This window comes from Macaca nemestrina, chromosome 5, assembly GCF_043159975.1.
Source record: "Macaca nemestrina isolate mMacNem1 chromosome 5, mMacNem.hap1, whole genome shotgun sequence".
Lineage (NCBI taxonomy): Eukaryota > Metazoa > Chordata > Mammalia > Primates > Cercopithecidae > Macaca > Macaca nemestrina.
This window is the reverse complement of record NC_092129.1, coordinates 125,614,945-125,635,191: the sequence shown is the minus strand read 5'-3', so window position 1 is coordinate 125,635,191 and position 20,247 is coordinate 125,614,945. Positions and strand designations below refer to the sequence as shown.

The 20,247-nt window shown below is 36.2% G+C and overlaps 1 protein-coding gene across 3 annotated transcripts in view; it reads left to right on the top strand.

The window, feature by feature from the left end:
* LOC105479535 (zinc finger protein 451) overlaps positions 1-20,247 on the top strand; it is an 82,226-nt gene that overhangs the window by 56,692 nt on the left and 5,287 nt on the right. For all 3 annotated transcript variants that reach the window (XM_011737531.3, XM_011737536.3, XM_011737533.2), the window contains 5 exons: positions 1,491-3,094; positions 5,077-5,220; positions 6,611-6,741; positions 8,237-8,423; positions 15,413-15,481. In XM_011737531.3, coding sequence (XP_011735833.1) covers positions 1,491-3,094; positions 5,077-5,220; positions 6,611-6,741; positions 8,237-8,423; positions 15,413-15,481 — 2,135 coding nt within the window. The remainder of the gene's footprint in view (positions 1-1,490; positions 3,095-5,076; positions 5,221-6,610; positions 6,742-8,236; positions 8,424-15,412; positions 15,482-20,247) is intronic.

The window sequence follows — 20,247 nt, the reverse complement described above, 5'->3', positions numbered from 1 at the left end:
GTTCCATACATGTTGCTTCAAAAGGCATGATTTCATTCTTTTTTATGACTGAGTAGTATTCCATGGTATATATGCCATATTTTCTTTATTCAATAATCCGTTGATGGACACTTAGGTTGATTCCATTCATTATTGCTATTGTGAATGGTGCTGTGGTAAATGTACAATGGTAGGTGTCTTTTTGATATAATGCTTGCTTTTTCTTTAGGTAGATATCAGTAGTGGGACTGCTGGATCAAAGTGTGGTTCTATTTTTGTTTTTTTTTTGAGAAATTTCCATTTTTTTCTATAGAGGTTGTACTAATTTACATTCCCACCAGCAGTGTATAAGTGGTCCCTTTTCTCTGTATCCTTGCCAACATCAGTTGTTTTTTGACTTTTTAATAACAGCCATTCTGACTGGTGTAAGATGGTATCGCATTGTTGTTTTAATTTGAAGTTCTCTGATGATTAGTAATGTTGAGTATTTATGGGCCACTTGTATGTCTTCTTTTGAAAAATGTCTATTCGTGTCCTTTGCCCACTTCTTAATGGGATTATTTGTGGGTTTTTTTCTTGTTAAGTTCCTAGTAGATTCTGAATATTAGTCCTTTGTCAGATGCATAGTTTGCCGATATTCTCACATTCTATAAGTTGTCTTTATTCTCTTGATTATTTGTTTTGCTATGCTTAAGCTTTTAAGTCCGATTTGTCTATTTTAGGGCTTTGTTGCATTTGCTTTTGAGGACTTAGTCATAAATTTTTTGCCTAGGCCATTGTCCAGAAGGGGTTTTCCGAGGCTTTCTTCTAGAATTTTTATAGTTTCAGGTCTTAGTCTTTAATCCATCTTGAGTTATTTTTTGTATATGATGAAAGATATGGGTTCAATTTTATTCTTCTGCATATGGCTATCCAGTTTTCTCAGCACCATTTATTAAATAGAGCATCCTTTCCCCAGTGTGTATTTTTGTCAGTTTCGTCAAAGATCAGTAGTTTGTAGGTATGTGGCTTTATTACTGGGTTCTTTGTTGTGTTCCATTGATCTGTGTGTCTGTTTTTACACCAGTGCATGTTGTTTTGGTTACTACAGACTTATAGTATCAACATTAATCAATTATTAAAGAATAGGTTCTGGGTTGTCTAGAATCTTAACCATAGTGTTCTTTCATACAGTTTAATTACCATGGAGAGTCTAATAATTTGCCTGTTCAATAAGGTCCTCTGTCAGTGCTTTTGACACAGATTTTAGTTTTCTAAAATTTGCCTGAATTTTAAAAAATTTGAATCTAGTTTTAGCCTTTTGTATTTTAACTAGAAATAGATAAAATGCAGATAATACTCAAGTATTTGAGGTGATAGAACATCATTATGTCATCTGCATCTTTATTGAAAAGTATCTTTTAGTGCTTATATATACATTGGTTATTTTATAGTTCCTGCAATAAAATGCAGCAATGGTATGTTTAGAAAATACTTCTCAAAGAGTTTCTATTTCTTTTTATCTAATTTAGAGTTCGTTGTCGAAATGCTGGGCCTGTAGCTGTAGCTGAGAAGAGCATTACCCAGGTTGCAGAGAAATTCATATTAAGAGGTTATTGTCCAGATTGCAATCAAGTCTTCGTGGATGAAACCAGCACCCACAATCATAAGCAGAATTCAGGACACAAAGTCAGAGTCATTAACTCAGTGGAAGAATCAGTCTTACTCTATTGCCACAGCAGCGAAGGGAACAAGGATCCTTCTTCTGACGTGCATTTATTGTTGGATCAATCAAAATTTTCATCACTTAAAAGAACCATGTCTGTTAAAGAATCTAGCTCACAGGAGTGCATTGCCATTCCAAAAAAGAAGATGAATTTAAAAGATAAAAGCCATGAAGGTATCGCTTGTGTCCAGAAAGAAAAGTCAGTAGTTAAAACCTGGTTCTGTGAATGCAATCAGCGATTCCCAAGTGAAGATGCAGTAGAAAAGCATGTTTTCTCAGCAAACACAATGGGTTATAAATGTGTGGTCTGTGGAAAGGTATGTGATGATTCGGGGGTCATTCGTTTACACATGAGCCGGATTCATGGAGGAGCACATTTAAATAACTTTCTTTTCTGGTGTCGGACATGCAAAAAGGAGTTAACAAGGAAAGATACTATCATGGCACATGTGACTGAATTTCATAATGGACACCGATATTTTTATGAGATGGATGAGGTAGAAGGTGAAACTTTGCCATCATCTTCTACAACATTGGGTAATTTGACTGCTAACAAGCCTTCATCAGCTATTGCTATTATTGATCATTCCCTGGCAAATAGTTCTCCAAGGGGCAAATGGCAATGCCGGATTTGTGAAGATATGTTTGATTCCCAGGAATATGTAAAACAGCACTGCATGTCTTTGGCAAGCCACAAGTTTCATAGATATAGCTGTGCTCACTGCAGAAAGCCTTTTCATAAGATAGAAACATTGTACCGACATTGCCAAGATGAGCATGACAATGAGATAAAGATTAAATACTTCTGTGGGCTTTGTGATCTTATCTTTAACGTGGAAGAAGCATTTTTGAGTCATTATGAGGAGCACCACAGCATAGACTATGTATTTGTGTCAGAAAAAACTGAAACTTCAATTAAAACTGAAGAAGATTTTCCAGTAGTAGAGACGAGTAACCAGTTAACCTGTGGTTGCCGTGAGAGTTACATCTGTAAAGTCAACAGAAAAGAAGATTATAGTAGATGTCTCCAAATCATGCTGGATAAAGGAAAACTTTGGTTTCGCTGCAGTTTATGTTCGGCAACAACACAGAATTTAACTGACATGAACACTCATATCCATCAAGTGCACAAAGAAAAGAGTGATGAGGAGGAGCAGCAGTACGTAATCAAGTGTGGCACCTGCACCAAAGCATTTCATGATCCTGAGAGTGCGCAGCAGCATTTCCATAGAAAACATTGCTTCTTACAGAAACCTAGTGTGGCTCACTTTGGATCTGAAAAGTCAAAGCTGTACAAGTTTACTGCCAGTGCCTCACATACAGAGAGAAAACTGAAACAGGCAGTAAACTATTCAAAAAGTTTAGACCTGGAGAAAGGAGTTGAGAATGACCTAAGCTATCAGAATATAGGTATGGCTTTAAAGCTCTGTGCAAATTTCATATACTAATATTGAAACTTACAATGTACCCACCTCGATTTTGAAGCAAGAAATAGGATAACTTCTTGATGATATGTTAATTACTACGGTATATACATTTTAGGGGTTTGTATTCCTACTGCTACATTTATCCACTTTCTAAACTTAAGGGGACAAAGAGTATATATTGGCTTTAAATAATATATATTTTAGATATCATTTTATTTTACAAAAGGTGTGGAGATTTTGAAGATGAAGGAAGTCGATAGTCTTTCTGAAAGTTAGATTTCAAAGTTATCCTAGTATTAATATCGTTTAGGTTTTTCTTGTAATATTTGGATTCACTAAAAAGATAAATCATGTGAATTCTTTTTGTTTCTATTTGGCCATATTCTTTAGTGTGAGAAATTTTAAAGGTCATTTCAGTATTTGTATATTTTTCTTATGATTAACTTGGAAGCAAAGCTTTAACATACAATTAAAATAGCAATTAGAGGTAGAGTTAAAGTGGTAGCAAGAAACCAGGGGGAAAATTGAAATATGAATTCCTTCTTTGTACTTACTCCAGTCTTTCTGTCTTCCATATGATAGGATTAAGTAAGTCTAGGCAGGTGTTAAGTTTTTATTTTGTTTAGAAGTATAATTTGTTTTGTTTAGAGTATAATTTTAAGTGTATATTCTTTTATTTTTAAATTTTTTTTTATTGAGATGGGATTTTACTATGTTGCCCAGGCTGGTTTCAAACTCCTGGCCTCAAGCAATCCTCCCATTTTCGCCTCCCCAAGTGTTGGGATTACAGGTGTGAGCCACCACACCCGACGTAAATCTATATTCTTTTAAATAAATATTAACTCTTGGTGAGTTATACAATGTAGTGTATTTGGATACAGTGAGAATATGTGCAAATTTTGGCCAGTAATGTATTTTTATGAACTATTGAATTTTTACATTCTTGCTCTATAGTGTATGTAGATCTTAACATCACCTTTAGTCATGGCATATTTTCAGTGATAATTAAATCATGAGCTACCTAGTCAACTCTAAACAGTGAAACACTGGTTACGCCATTTTATATTCTCTTTGGCCTTTTTTTTTGTGTGCTTCTGTTTACTTTTTGTTTTTGGAATTTGTGTTAGTCTGCATTTGATAGAAAATGCAATATCTAAATCTAGAGTTACTGAGAAGTTAGAGAAAAGACATAAGGTGGCTTGGAAATGGAAGGGAATGGCAGTAGTATATTCGAGGGAACTATTAGAATAGAAACTATTCATTTTTTAAATAATATAACATTCTAAAGTTTGCATTATTACCACAGGAAACTTTAAGGCCTTGTCAAAGTGGAAAAGTATGAAACAAGATAAAGGGGAGAGAGAATGAGAGTTGGGGCATGGGGGAAGGTGAAGGAAGAATCTGAGAGAAGCAAGAAGATGTGTTTATAGGGGGAGGTGGCACTGTACCACTGGCACCTATTTGTAGCACTGCTTTATGGCAGCAGGATTCCAGGTGATCTTATTTCTGCTCTCTAGGGTGTTTAATCATAGACCTAGAAGGCTACTAATAAATCAGTTTAGACTGGGAAAAGAACCAAATTCTGGTGGTGAAAATGTTCTATGGGTGGTGGTAGTTTTTGTTTATTTAACCTTAAAACTTGGTTTTCTAGTTCTTCTAGTACATTAATGTTTTTTAAAAATTCCCTGTATAAATGACTTTTTAACAAGCCTTAGAGTTGATGGAAAATATTTGCAAGAAGGATATATAATCAAAATTTGTGAAATATTCACAATATTTTTATCTGATTTAAGTGTAAATGGTGTCATGTACAGATTTGGATTTCACAAAAAGGTTTAGATAGAAATGAGTAACATTCAAGGTTAGTATTTTTGCATGTTAGCCTTCTAATATCTTTTGGACTTGAAATCAGAATGATTTTAGCAAATTCTTACTGAACTCATGTTGATATTTCTCTCTTCTCAGAGGAAGAAATTGTTGAGCTTCCAGATTTGGATTACCTGAGAACCATGACTCATATAGTCTTTGTAGATTTTGATAACTGGTCAAACTTTTTTGGTCATCTACCAGGGCATCTAAACCAAGGAACATTTATTTGGGGCTTTCAAGGTACGGTTAATAAGAAAAACAAAAGAAAACTGTTTTTCCCACATCTTAGACTATAGTTCAGTTTAAAAGCCTCCCCTTAAACCTTCCTGGATAGATCATAGGAACATAATTGGAATATTGTTCTTGTTCTTTTGTATTATAGTTACTCTGCTAGAGTCATTTTCTCTACATGCCTCTGTGGTAAATGTTAGCTCTATCTGGTGACTCAAAAGTTTATGGATCTTTTGGCTGGGCGCGGTGGCTCACGCCTGTAATTCCAACACATTGGAAGGCCGAGGTGGGAAGATCGTGAGGTCAGGAGATCGAGACCATCTTGGCTAACACAGTGAAACCCCGTCTCTACTAAAAACAAATTCAAAAAATTAGCCAGGTGTGGTGGCGGTTGCCTGTAGTCCCAGCTACTTGGGAGGCTGAGGCAGGAGAATGGTGTGAACCCAGGAGGTGAAGCTAGAAGTTGCAGCCGAGATCGCGCCACTGCCCTCCAGCCTGGGCAAGAGAGCGAGACTCCGTCTCAAAAAAAAAAAAAAAAAAAAAAAGAAACAGTTCATGGATCTTTTGATACTGATTGAAAAAGCCTTTATTCAACACCTAAAGTGTGTCAGGCACTATGGCTTTGTACTAATATGGTTACTGATTATTATGGTTTTATCCCTTTTAAAATACAGAGAAGCAGATGTTTTGTTTTTGTTTTTGTTTTTTTCCCTCAAAGTTTTAAAACTAATAAATAGCAGAGTTAGCTTTTGAAATTTGGCCTTTCAACTACAGGACTAATGTCATTTTCAACATGTCATAACTGCCTCTTCGGTTCATCCTTGCTGTTCTTAAGTGTTCAGCTTCATCTAAACCTCTTTACAAATTGTTGACCAAACCTGGGGGAGAGGCTTCTTTGGTTTACAGAGGATTAGTATAGTGAGCATCTGCTGTTGTTCGTGTTTGATAGAAAATAGCATGTAAAGAGAAAGATTGGGATTAAAGATAGAAACATGCTGACCTGGATAAGTTAGCCAGTATAATTGCTTTAGTAAGTTGAGCTTTGGTGATTGCCCATCATTTCTGCATTGAACAGTGATGACATTTGTAAAAACCACTTATGCTTACACTTACAGAATAATGCCATTCAAAGAATTTTTGCACACATTACTTTTGATTTTGCTTAATATCCATGTGAGTTTTAAGATGAGTTGACAGATTCAGGGAATTTAGTCCACTTTCTCAAGACTGTACAGCAACAAGATGTTGATGCTTATGCTCGGATGGAGTTCTTCCACATTCTGATTTAGTACTTTGCCTCTAGAAAAGTTTTTTTTCTAGTATATGTTTTTTCTTGATAAAATTTTTGGCCTTTCCTCTCCTGTTTGATTATCATTTTTGCTTTTTCTGAAATTAATAGGAGGAAACACCAATTGGAAGCCTCCACTCAACTGTAAAATTTATAATTACCTGAACAGGATTGGATGCTTCTTCCTTCACCCTCGCTGTAGTAAAAGAAAAGATGCTGCTGATTTTGCCATATGTATGCATGTGAGTCATTGTTTTATTCAAAATCTAATGTGAATCTCACACCCACTTGCATTTTTTTCCCACTTGAATTGTAATGAGAGTTATAGACCATTCTTCAGTACTTCAGGTTCTACCTGTGACTATTATGAAGGCAGGACCCCATAGCATATTTTTATTGCTTTATCCTCAACTTCTAGCAAACCTTCAGCTATCCATGGTAGATACTCAACTATTTGTGGGATAAATGATCAAGAGATGATACTGTTTTTTGGTTTTAAGACAGTGTCGCTCTGTTTCCCAGGCTGGAGTGCAATGGCGCAATCTCAGCTCACTGCAACCTCAGCCCCCTGGGCTCTAACGATTGTTGTGCCTCAGCCTCCCAAGTAGCTGGGACTACAGGAGCATACCACCATGCTCGGCTAATATTTGTATTTTCAGTAGATGGGGTTTCTCCCTGTTAGCCAGGCTAGTCTCAAACTCCTGGCCTGAAGTGATCCGCCCGCCTAGGCCTCCCAAAGTGCTGGGATTACAGGTGTGAGCCACTGCACCCGCTGATGATACTGTATTTGATATATATTAAGACATTTTCATATTTTAGTATCTCTAAAATTAAGAGGTACCTTAACAATCACTGTTGGCCTAGATAGAATTTACATTTGCTTCTGCCTCTGCCAGGTACCTAGAGAAACTGCCAAACTGAGACCCACTTTACATTTTTTGCTTGAGGACTTACATGTCACACTGATAATGTGAATTTACTCGGCAAACTTGTTGACTACAGCTTATGGTTTAAACAACAAAAGATTTCTTTTTCCCTCTATCTAGTGCCAAGATTGAATCATGCAAATTGCCTTGCTTACCTTTTCTCTATGACAGATTTATTTCTTATTTACCCTTACATTGAGTGTATAGCCCATTGGTATTCCAACTTTATGTGAAGTCTGTTGGACTTCCATTTTGGCTTTTTCTTTTTATGGCACATAAAATAGCTTATCATATAATTTAATAGCATCTTATATTTGATTAAATGTGGGGTATTTAATTTATGAAGGAAGTCTTTCTCTCTGTTTCTTTTTTTTTTTCTTTTTGAGACGGAGTCTCACTCTGTCGCCCAGGCTGGAGGGCAGTGGCGCAATCTCGGCTGCAACTTCTACCTCTCAAGTTCAAACGATTCTCCAGCCTCAGCCTGGAGAATCCAGCTTGGGATTATAAGCACATGCCACCACACTCAGCTAATTTTTGCATTTTGTAATAGAGACCGGGTTTCACCATGTTGGCCAGGCTGGTCTTGAACTCCTGACCTCAAGCGATCCACCTGCCTCAGCCTCTCAAAGTGTTGGGATTACAGGCGTGAGTCACTCACCCAGCCGAAGGAGATCTTTGTGTCATACTTTGGTAGGGATTAGGGAACAAGCTTAATATACCTTCCTAGGTATGTGTTCATTGTGAATAGATATAACTTGTTTTGAAACTCGTGCTGATTTTTTATCAACCTGTGCCATTTGTTCTAACTTAGGCTGGCCGTCTAGATGAACAACTACCCAAGCAAATTCCTTTCACCATCCTCTCAGGAGATCAAGGTTTTCTGGAGCTAGAGAATCAATTTAAGAAGACTCAGAGGCCAGCTCATATACTAAACCCTCACCACTTAGAGGGAGATATGATGTGTGCCTTGTTAAATAGCATATCTGATACCACCAAAGGTACGCAGCTGCAGTCACAGTGCAAACCACCCAAGAGGAGGAGACTTCACTGCTGAGAGAAACCAATAAACTGCTGTCCGCTAGTGAACTGTTGCCTGCTTACTAAACCATCATGTTCTCTTACTTCTATCTTACTTCTCTTTTTTTTTTAAATCTCACTTTCATTCTTTAGTGTTTTAGGAGGAGGATGAATTCATAATAATTTTCTGGAGCCTTTTTTTGATCTAGTAGATAAAATCTCTATTGATGTATATAAAATATATATTCATGCGTTATAGTATGTTACTACAATTTTAAGAGCTCAGAATTCACATCTTCACTTTGTTCCTGAAATTCCAAATTGACCTTCAGTCTTTTAGAAAGCAGTGTGTTTACAGTTGAAAACCGGAAAGCAATAAAAAAGGCGATCATTTAGGAGGTTGACAGTGACAAAATGAAATGCTGTTAGGCTTTTAGGTCCTTAGAGAAGTGGGTACATCCTATCTTATTGCTGGGCCTTGCACTTTCTTCTGTACCTTTGTGAGATTATTCAATGAAAGGAGTGCTGATGTCCATTTTCACTTCCTAGTATATAAGAAAAGATGTAATTCTAAGGATTCAGAAGTTTTGTTTTTCATTTTTCATAATTTCTGCAGTCAAATGTTCTACCACTGAGCTATACCTCTCTTTTTCGTAATCTCTGAAGAAATATGGATAGAATAATTAATGTTTAAATAGGCTAATAATTTAAATTCATGAATAAGGTTTGAAGATATTAATGAATTACCTTAATGAAAAATAGTGGCTTTTTGGCATTTTTATTGTGTGCCTTTTTTAAAGTTTTCAACTCTGCTTGCCTCCTAGATTTTTTTTTCTTTCAATATATTTGGAAGTACATTTTGATTGAAAACCCATTTTGGAGAATTTTGCTCTAGTCACTGATTATAGTGGATCAATTCACTTCTGCAAAGTTAGGAATCAGTAATCTGTGCTCTTTATACTCTTTAAAGCAGAGTAATGATGGAAGATTATAAAAGAAAATGAACTCTTGTATCTTTATGTCACTTCCTCTTTAATTTTTGTTTTCACTTGTTTTTCCTATCTGTGAATTTCTTTTTTCTTAACAACAACAAAACAAACAAACAAAAGCCACTGTGTGCAGTGGCTCACGTCTGTAATCCCAGCACTTTGGGAGACCAAGGCAGGTGGATCACCTGATGTCAGAAGTTCAAGACCAGCCTGGTCAACATGGTGAAACCCCGTCTCTACTAAATATACAAAAATTAGCTGGGCATGGTGGCTGTTGCCTGTAATCCCAGCTACTTGGGAGGCTGAGGCAGTAGAATCACTTGAACCCAGGAGGCAGAGGTTGCAGTGAGCCGAGATCGTACCATTGTGCTCCAACCTGGGCAATAAGAGCAAAACTTCATCTCAAAAATAAACAAACAAAAATCAAAACACCTCTTCTACTCTTTTGCCATCCCCTTCCCAGTCCTCAACATCTACTTAATATCCTGTAAGATAAAGTTTGACTTTTGCCACACAAGGCCAACCTCCCTTTCCTTCTCTTACGCTTCTGCTTTTGGGAACATTTATAACTCTAAATGTGAAAGCTGTTAGGGTTTTGCCTCTATTTCAATTATGTTTGGAATGAGAGGTGAATATGAGTAGGCTTTCATGGGTATATTAGGGTTGGAGGTAAGATATAGGTTATTAATATCTGCTGACTATGCCGTTCCAAATGACTCTTATGTTCTAGATATTTTTTTTTTTTTAAATCACCCATACTCAGTACTCACTTGAACTAACTACTTTTTGGATGCACATGTGTACTTATTCTTAATTTTTGTGACATACAGAGATTGTGCACTGCATGAAGAAGGATATAGGCTTTGGTTCAAATGCTAACTTTGCTGTTTCCTAGCAGTGCGATTTCAGGCATGTTACTTTTTTGGAGCCTCATTTTTTTGTATTTATATGGTTGTAATAGTGATGTATGTAAAGTGTTTAGCACAGTATATAAAGCACTTTAGCTATTTAACAAATAATAGCTATTTTTTATTACTACTACCATAAAAAGAAAATGTGATTCCTAGCCACTACATTTTTAATGTTACACTGAATCATAGTATATTCAGGCTTAGTTATCTGATTTAAGACCAAACTTTTTCTTCATGGAAGACTTAAAACCATCAAATTGCCTGTAGTGAACTTTATAAGGAATCAAAGAAAAATCATTTTCTTGGATAACTTTTTATTCCATTTCCTTTCCTAACAAATAGCTTTGTGAATAGTTGAGTGATAGTTTCTATTAAGGAATAGTATTTAATATATAATGGGACTCAGTAAATCTCTCAATGTCCATTAATATAATTTTTATTACTAAAGAATGCCAGGCTAACTCCTTGCACATAGCTAAACATAGTGTTCCTTCTTGTTTTCAGATTTGACAGCCAGTCAGTTTCTTAAGGCAATATGGTTTTTGGGATGAAGGGGTCACTGGACCTTTTTGAGGATCTGATGAAAACTTTCTATACCTTCCTTCCCCCAAAATAAACATATATATACTACATTGCATACAATTTCAAGGGATTTGTGGTCTCAATGCTTCTAGTTGCCAATCAACAAACAAAATTGTCCTTTGGGATGTAACCTAAGTTTATACTGTAAGTCAACAGTCCCCAACCATTTTGGCACCAGGGACTGGTTTCATGGAAGACAATTTTTCCATGGATGGAGGCAGGAGGTGGGGCATTAGATTCTCATAAGGAGCGCACAACCTAGATCCCCTTGCATGTGCAGTTCACAATAGGGTTTGTGCTCCTATGAGAATCTAATGCCGCTGCTGATCTGACAGGAGGAGGAGCTCAGGTGGTAATGCTGGCTCACCTGCTACTCACCTCCTGCTGTGCGGCCCAGTTCCTAACAGGCCACAGACTGGTACTGGTCCATGACTTTGGGGTTGGGGACCCCTGCTATAAGTAACAGAGTGATAAGTTCTCTCATATTTGTTATTATACAGCCAGGCTGGTGATTTTTCAGATTTTTGAATTTTTCACCATAGCATAGAGAAGTGATACAAGTTTGAGTCTCTTATTCTTTATAAGTTTTCAGAAATTTACCATTAGCAGGACTAAAAAGTGGTTTTTATTAGACTGAAGATTGCTGTATAAATAGGATCTTTGGAATGTTGTAATCAGAATCGATCGTATGGTATCATACTAGGAGAAATTAGTCTTCGTTAATTTCTCTGTTAATTGAAAGTCTTTCCAGAGGTACTTATTTCAGTAAAAATACAGATATTTGGAGTTGCTGGTTTTGTATATCGGTGTCCAGTCATTTGTTCCTAAGGCATTGTTTTTTGCGTGGTGGGGAGAGGAAAGGTTAAGTAGCTTTATTACTGGTACTTTTTTATGCCTCCCACTTGGTTAATTAGGGTAAAAGTTCTTTTCTCTCCTTGTAAGCATCAGGGTTTCAACATGAACATTTTAATTACAGCTGTGATATATGTATAAATTCTTGTAGAGACATTTAAAAAATCTGTTAACTTTAATTTCTGCCCCCACCTTGGTTTTCTTATCCTTCATCATTTCTATTTTATATTGTACTTTTCCTCACTTTCTTAACACTTAAGATACCTGGATCCTTTCTGGTAATCCCAATCAGAGAAGCTAGGTAGACTTTCTTAGACCATTTACATTTTATTCCTAAATATTTATTTATTCTAACTCAAGCCTTATGTTTCAGAGCAGATATAACTTGTCACTTAAATGTTGAAAGAAAAAAAAAATGAACTTTTTTATTGAAAAAAGTTTATTGAAGTTTATTGTAGTTTATTGAAGACCTACTATGTACCAGCCACCATGTTAACTGCTTTTTATGTTTGTAGTGTTTAAATGTGTTTAAATATGTTTAAAGAACTTCTTCCACATGCTTTTTAATCCGCTTTGCAAGCTGTGAAGTAGATGTTGGATTACCCCATTTTGTAAGTGTGGAAGGAAGCAGAGGTTCAGAAAGGTTAAATAATCTACCTGCAGCTGCACAGCAAGTGCTTTGCTTTTCATTAGTATCAACGAGTAGGGTGAGACTTTCACTGACACAAATACCGGGATTTCATGATGTAGAGCTAGCCACCCAATGTGAATTACTGGCTCTAACCATGTCCTTGAAGAATGAAGGTAATGGGAGATATTCAAACCACAGTATACTGACATTGCAGAATTTATATAAAGATATCAAACAAGTTTTTTCTTTTTAAATAACATTCAGGAAGAATGCACTTTTTTTTTTGGTCAGAAAAAATGATTTGGTTGTAGGTTCTGGTGCTTTAAAAAGTAAAGTGATTATATCCTGAATATAGCCAAGGAAAGCAATTAGCATTCTAATTTCTCTAGGATCTTCTGTCTCATAATTAAACGAGTGAGCACTATCTTTACAGGCTTCTCAAGAAGTTGGCACTAGAACTACAAGCACTGCAGTGAACTTTTTTGAGTACTGCAACATGCAGTTTCAAAGAAATTCACTAGAAACCTGCTTCCCATTGCTTCCTCTACCTTTCCTCTAATCGATGTAAATGTTCCAGGGTACACAGAAGTTAATGTTTTTAGTGTTTTCTTATTTGGGCCAGTATCTGCTCCCTTGAGAATTACATACAATGAAAAAGATGTTACTACAAGATAATTTTTATTGAATATGCTCCTTAGATGGTCTTGTTTATAAGCCTGAGACTTTTATATCCATTTAGTTGTGACTTCATTGTGAATGAATGGGTTAGAAGCAGTAAGTATGGTTGGTATCTATAGAGTCATACCAATTACACAGATTTTGTAATCCATCTTACAAATATAGAGCATAAACATTCACCTAGGTGCTAAGAAAGTGTAGATGATTGAAGCATCATCATGGCCTGTGGAATATGTATTACCTAAAATAATTGTTGAATTATTTCTAAAAGTCTGTCTGCCTATTGTTTCCTCAGCCTGTTACTGAAAGCTATAGGTTGTTTCTTTGGACACCATGATAAAAATATGTTTGATAAAACTAATTCCATGCAAAGGTACTGAAAATAAGAAAGAATATTTACGATTTTCTCTGTTCTTCTGAGGGGGTTGACTGAGGCAAAAGAAACCTTTTATGATATTAATATTTGCAACCCCATGTCAAGTTAATCCTTGACAAATCAAGGATTTGTCATTATTCAAACCTGAAGAGTAGCCTTAGGCCTTGCAAGCAATGATAAATTGTTTGGATGAGTTGTAACATACTGCTTTTGACTGACCTTGACTTTAAATTGTAATAACAGAAACCTGTGGGTATTTTCCTTTTGTTCTTAATGTTTAGAGCAAGCTTGTTTAACCTGCGGCCGACGGGCCACATGTGGCCCAGTTCATCTTTGAATGTGGCCCTACACAAATTCATAAACTTTCTTAAAACATTATGAGAGTATTTTTTTTTTTGCGTTTTTTGTTTTGTTTTGTTTTGTTTTGTTTGTTTTGTTTTGTTTTGCTCATCAGCTATCATTAGTGTTAGTGTATTTTATGTGTGGCCCAAGACAATCTTCTATCAATGTGGCCCGGGCAAGCCAAAGAGTGGACACCCCTGGTTTAGAGGTTTAATTTTGTTCTTTAATTTGTAAATGTAATGTTTTATTTACTGAAAACATTGCTTGAAATATTTGAAGTATTTTGCTGGAATTCATAGCAAAGATGACTTGTAAAAAAAAATTTCTGCAGCAAAAGAATATAGTGAAATATAGTGATTTAATTTTTATTTATAGATACTTAAATGTCTTTTTAATGTGTATTTTAAGTTTTTAAGTTTGCACAGAAACAAATATGTCTATATGGTTTGTATTTAGTTAAGTCCTGATTCAAGTCACTGACACATATATATAGATGCATATCTGTTTATATTTGTATAATTATATCTTGATATAAATATATATTGATTTAAATATAGTTAAAGTGATAAGCAAAATATTAGGTCATTGATAGTACCATGTTTCAAATTTTTTAAAGATGAACTTTATTTTTGAGAATAGTTTTAGACTTACAAAAAGGTTGTGAAGATAGTACAGTGTTTCCATGTACCCATACTCAGTTTCCCTTATTAGTAACATCGTATATTAGTGTGATACATTTGGCATAATTAATGGAACAACATTAGGACATTATTACTAATTCCAGCCTTTAGTTTTCCCCAATGTCCTTTTTCTTTTCTCCCTTCCCCTCACCTCTTTTCTTTCTTTTCCCATCTCGTCTCATTTCGTTTCTTGAGACAGGGTCCCACTCTGTCACTCAGGTTGGAATGCAGTGGTGTGATCTCAGCTCACTGCAACCTCCACCTCCCAGGTTCAAGCAGTTCTCCTACCTCAGCCTCCCAAGTAACTGGGACTATAGGCACGTGCCACCATACCTGGCTAATTTTTGTATTTTTGGTAGAGACAGGGTTTTGCTATGTTGCCCAGGCTGGTCTCGAACTCCTGAGCTCAGGCGATCCACCCACTTCGGCCTCCCAAAATGCTGGAATTACAGGTGTGAACAACCACACCTGGCCTCCGTATCCTTTTTCTACCCCAGGACCTCATTTGGGATCCCACATGACATTTAGACATTAATCTCCTTAGGCTCCATGGTTCAAATTTTAAGTGAGTTTTGCAATGCCTTTTCAGTCATACCGTATTATAAAGCCTTTGGTCTCTCATTACGAAAGCATGTAAGACATCAGGTAAGTAAGCTTGTGCTATGCAAGAGGCATTGTTAATTAAAACCTATGGTGTTATCTCCATAGAGATGAATGCATATGATTTTCAAATTATAGGAGAATTTAATCTGTCACAATTTTTAATAATATTTGGTAAGCATTGGAAAAAACCTAGTGTGGGAAAGTAGTGTAACACTAATGAACTGTATTGTAATGAGTAAGGTTGGGTATGAGAAATTATTGAAAATAATATTGAGTATACATAAATTTATGGGACAATAACTGCATGTGTTGATTCTTCTTTACAGAATGTGACAGTGATGATAACATGGGTGCCAAAAATACTTCAATAGGAGAAGAATTTATATCCACAGAAGGTAACCTAATAGAGTTAATCTCTTTTCTGCTTGACTGTATTTGCATTTTTTTTTTAAATTTCTCTGTCTCCCACCCATTCACCCCTCTTACTCCCTTCTACCCCCAAGTTAAAACATTTTCTCAGTTTGAAGGATAGCTTTGCATTTTTCATGTAAGATGACTTAGGGGTAATACTAATTTAGAAAGCTAGAATGTGTCACCCAATTATGGCCCTTGGATCAAATCCAGTCCACTATCTTTAGGAACACAGCCATACATTTAAGTATTGTCTATGCTATTGCTTTTGTACCACAACTGCAAGGTTGAGTAAGTGTGGCACAGACAGTAGAGCCCATCCACCCCCGCCCTCCTCAAATAATTATTTTCTAACCCTTTAAAAAGAAAAAGGTTGCTAACTCTGGGCTAGGAGACAATTTTTATTTCCTAATTGTTATTTATCTTGAATAGTATTAAGAGTATTAAAAGACAGGCAGTGGAACTCTAAAAGCAAGCACCTGTATCTAAATGTAATGGGCTTTTTTAAATAAATTTTTTTAAAAAGGGTTTTGTTTTTTTTTTTTTTTTGGTTTTTGGTTTTTGGGGTTTTTTTGAGACAGAGTCTCACTCTGTCACCCAGACCGGAATGCAGTGGTACAATCTCAGCTCACAGCAACCTTTGCCACCTGGGTTCAAGCGATTCTTGTGCCCCAGCCTCCAGAGTAGCTGGTATTACAGGCGTGTGCTTCTGCCACGCCCAGCTAAAAATTAAAATTCTCTTTTACTCTTCTTAAAGGAAAAGCTATTTCCTTCCGTAGGTTAAAGAGAACTTTTTATGTCACTTGGCATCAAATCATTTGCTGGCTGTACCATTATTTGGTTGTGTCTTGTAACCATTCTTTACTTTGGTTTTTCTATAACAGACTGCACTTTTTAATAACCAGGGGGAAATGAGATAATGGATCTTAGAAAATACTTTGAGCTTCACTGGAGAAGTTGAAAGTATTATATCAGCATCTTTGACGTTAAAGAAAAGCAGTAGGAATCTTCACGTACATTCCAGTATAATGTTTATTGTTGGAGACTGTAGGGTAGGAATGTGGAGGCTGGAAAGTAGGGATGGAAATATGTGACTGAACACACAAACAGAATGGCCCGACTGATATGTTTTCTTTGCATTTCTTTGATCTCAGATAATATAACTAGTTTAACTAAGAGCATACTAGAGCTTTATGGTATTAGGAGTTTGGGAAATGGAGTCTGGCAGTGGAATCGATTCTTCCATTAGATGAAGTAGATAGCTGTAGTCTTTCTGCCTTATAGCCAAATTCATTGGTTAAACAAAACTGGCAATAAATCTACACCTAATTGGAAGGAAGCAAGTTTTTTGACCAACTTCTTTTCCCAGCATGGTCTTTCAAGGTCTAGCTCAATGCTTAGTAGCCACATAATGATGAATTAAACAAATGAAAGAACTTTTGTGCATTTTGAACAAAAACTGCCAATTAAGTTGTTTATCAAGGCCACTAAAAGATAAACAGTACTGAACGTCTAAAGAGTTCAGATTTTGCAACTTTTATTTGACACCTCGTGACTCATCCCATGGAAAATGCCAGGCAAAATTACAACTTTTAAATAGTTACAAGCCGTCACAGTTTTGTGGGCTCCTACCTAACCTAGGAAATCTGAGATTTGTGTAACTGGATATGTACCAGATATTATCTATGTAATGCATTTTATGGTTTAGAGGTGGAGATGTTACATTTTTGTGATTATTTGGTTTGGAAAAATAATTATTTTTATAGGATTCAAGAGAAGATACTTTAAACCTATAACTAGTTGTCATAGTTAAAATAGAGGTGGGGATAAAATCCTTTAATTCCAAGAAAAACCAAAGGTGTTTGTGTTTTATATCCTGATGCTTTATATAAAATAAGTGTGAGAAGCACACGATGTTTCACATAAGTTAAGGAATATGGGCTCCTTTGCACTTTTCTCTAACATTCTTCTTTTTTTCCCCTCCTCATCACCCCAGAAGAGCTAACTCGAATTTCATCTCTTAGGTTGCTATGGTCAGTGCCTTTCCTAGATTGTCCATCTTTAGACACAGCCAATCACTGTCTATTCTGGGCTCCCTCTGTACCAGGCCAAATGGATTTAAAATACTTCTGTCTATATTTTTCATCTCCACAGACTGTAAGCTCCTTAGGGTATAGGATCATGTTTTATTTATCTTTACTTCAGCAGCACCTAGCACAGTGTTTGGCACAAAATGATTGCTTGTGAAATGAATAAACTTTTAACAAACTTAAAACATGTTAGAGCCACCATTTCCCTATAAATGGATAAGGGAAATTGAGATAGAGTCTATTTTGTTGTAGAATATTGGGTTATTTTGTTGATCCTGAACCACAGAAGCAAAATAATGTTCTCGTCTACACCTGATAACAAAACTGAAAAAAAATTTAAGCAACCTCTTAAGTCTCTTTTTATTCCTTCCTTTCCCAGTACAACTCTGTAAATGCCTGAGAAATAGTGGCAGAAGACAGGATAAATTTGCTTATGGCTTTTTGCCTTAGGGTAATCCCCCTCCTTCCGTGATTTGTCTTATTCTTTGTTGTTCCCCATAGACCAATATCAAACTCTGACCACACAGGCCAGTCATAACAATCCTACGTAATCTATTTCCTGTACTTGACAGAGGAAACAGATGCCGCATAATGTGGTGGTGAAAAGTACAGTCTTTGGATTCATACTGCCTAAAACTCTGCGCTTACAAGTTGTGTAATATTGGACAAGTCACTTAACTTCACTGTGCTTCAGCTTCCTCCTTTTAAATATGGGAATATTAGTATACCTACCTTACTAGATATAATAACATGACATATGATAAATAGTATATATTGGTTGCTGCTACTGTTACTGGGATTATGATGATCATTATGTCATTATTTATATCTTCACCTAGATCTCCTCTAGAGGTATGTCTATTAACTAGAGGTATTCTGACTCAAATTGCTGGAAGAGACAGAGGACAGCATTGCATAGATAATTTTCTATGCAAAACCATCTTCCTATAAATGTTAGCAATATGCTTTATTTGGAGAATTCCTTCAATTAATAGCAGTCAAAACTACTCTTAACAACCTGTGAGAGTCAGACGATTCTCTTCATTTTATATGAAAAACTGAGGCTTCTAAACATTAAGTAATTTGGCCTTACATCCACAGTTTTAAAATGATTGAGGCACCATTTCTATATGTCTTGTACCTCCCACTACTGGTTGTTTTTGTTGTTTGTTTGCCATAATTACTGCTCTCAAAGTAAATGAAATTAAGGCACAGAGAAAGGAGGGTAAGGGGAACACAGACCTAGCCACAGAATAGGAAAACAGACAGATTTTTCACAAGTGCTCTTTAGTTTTTCATATGGCTTCAAGTTACTGTCTGATGTTCTTTAATTTCAATCTGAGAGATTCTCTTTAGCATTTCTAATAGGGCAGGTCTACTAGTAAATTCTGTAGCTTTTGTTTATCTGATAATTTCTTTAAGAATAGTTTTGTCAGATGTAGAATTCTTGATTGACATTCTTATTTTCTGGTTTCCATGGTTTTTTATAAGAAATCAGCTAGTAATTTTATTAAGGCTCTCTTGTATGTGATGAGTTGTTTCTCTCTTGTTGCTTTCATTGTCTTTGGCTTTTGACAGTTTGACTATAACATGTCTCAGTGTGGGTCTCTTTAGAGTTCATTGAGCTTCTTGGATATGTAGATTCACCTCTTTCATCAAATTTAGGAGTTTTTCAACCATTATTTCTTCAAACATTCTTTCTGATCCTATTTCGCTTCCCCTCTCGAGACTCCTGTAATGCATATGTTAGTTCACTTGATGGTGTCCCACAGGTCCCTTGGACTCGGTTTACTTTTCTTCATTTTTCGACTGAACCCAAACCAAGACACATACTGGATTAATTAATTAATTATATTATACTTTAAGTTCTAGGGTATATGTGCACAACGTGCAGGTTTGTTACATATGTATACACGTGCCATGTTGGTGTGCTGCACCCATTAACTCATCATTTACATTAGGTTTATCTTCTAATGCTATCCCTCCCCCCTCTCCCCACACCACAACAAGCCCTGGTGTGTGATGTTCCCCTTCCTGTGTCCAAGTGTTCTCATTGTTCAGTTCCCACCAATGAGTGAGAACATGCGGTGTTTGGTTTTCTGTTCTTGCGACAGTTTGCTGAGAATGATGGTTTCCAGCTGCATCCATGTCCCTACAAAGGACATGAACTCATCCTTTTTTGTGGCTGCATAGTATTCCATGGTGTATATGTGCCACATTTTCTTAATCCAGTCTGTCATTGATGGACATTTGGGTTGGTTCCAAGTCTTTGCTATTGTGAATAGTGCCACAGTAAACATATGTGTGCATGCGTCTTTATAGCAGCATGATTTATAATCCTTTGGGTATATAGCCAGCAATGGGTCAAATGGTATTTCTAGCTCTAGATCTTTGAGGAATCGCCACACTGTCTTCCACAATGGTTGAACTAGTTTACAGTCCCACCAACAGTGTAAATGTGTTCCTATTTCTCCACATCCTCTCCAGCAACTGCTGTTCCCTGATTTTTTAATGATTGCCATTCTAACTGGTGTGATACGGTATCTCATTGTGGTTTTGATTTGCATTTCTCTGATGGCGAGTGATGATGAGCATTTTTTCATGTGTCTGTTGGCTGCATAAATGTCTTCTTTTGAGAAGTGTCTATTCATATCCTTTGC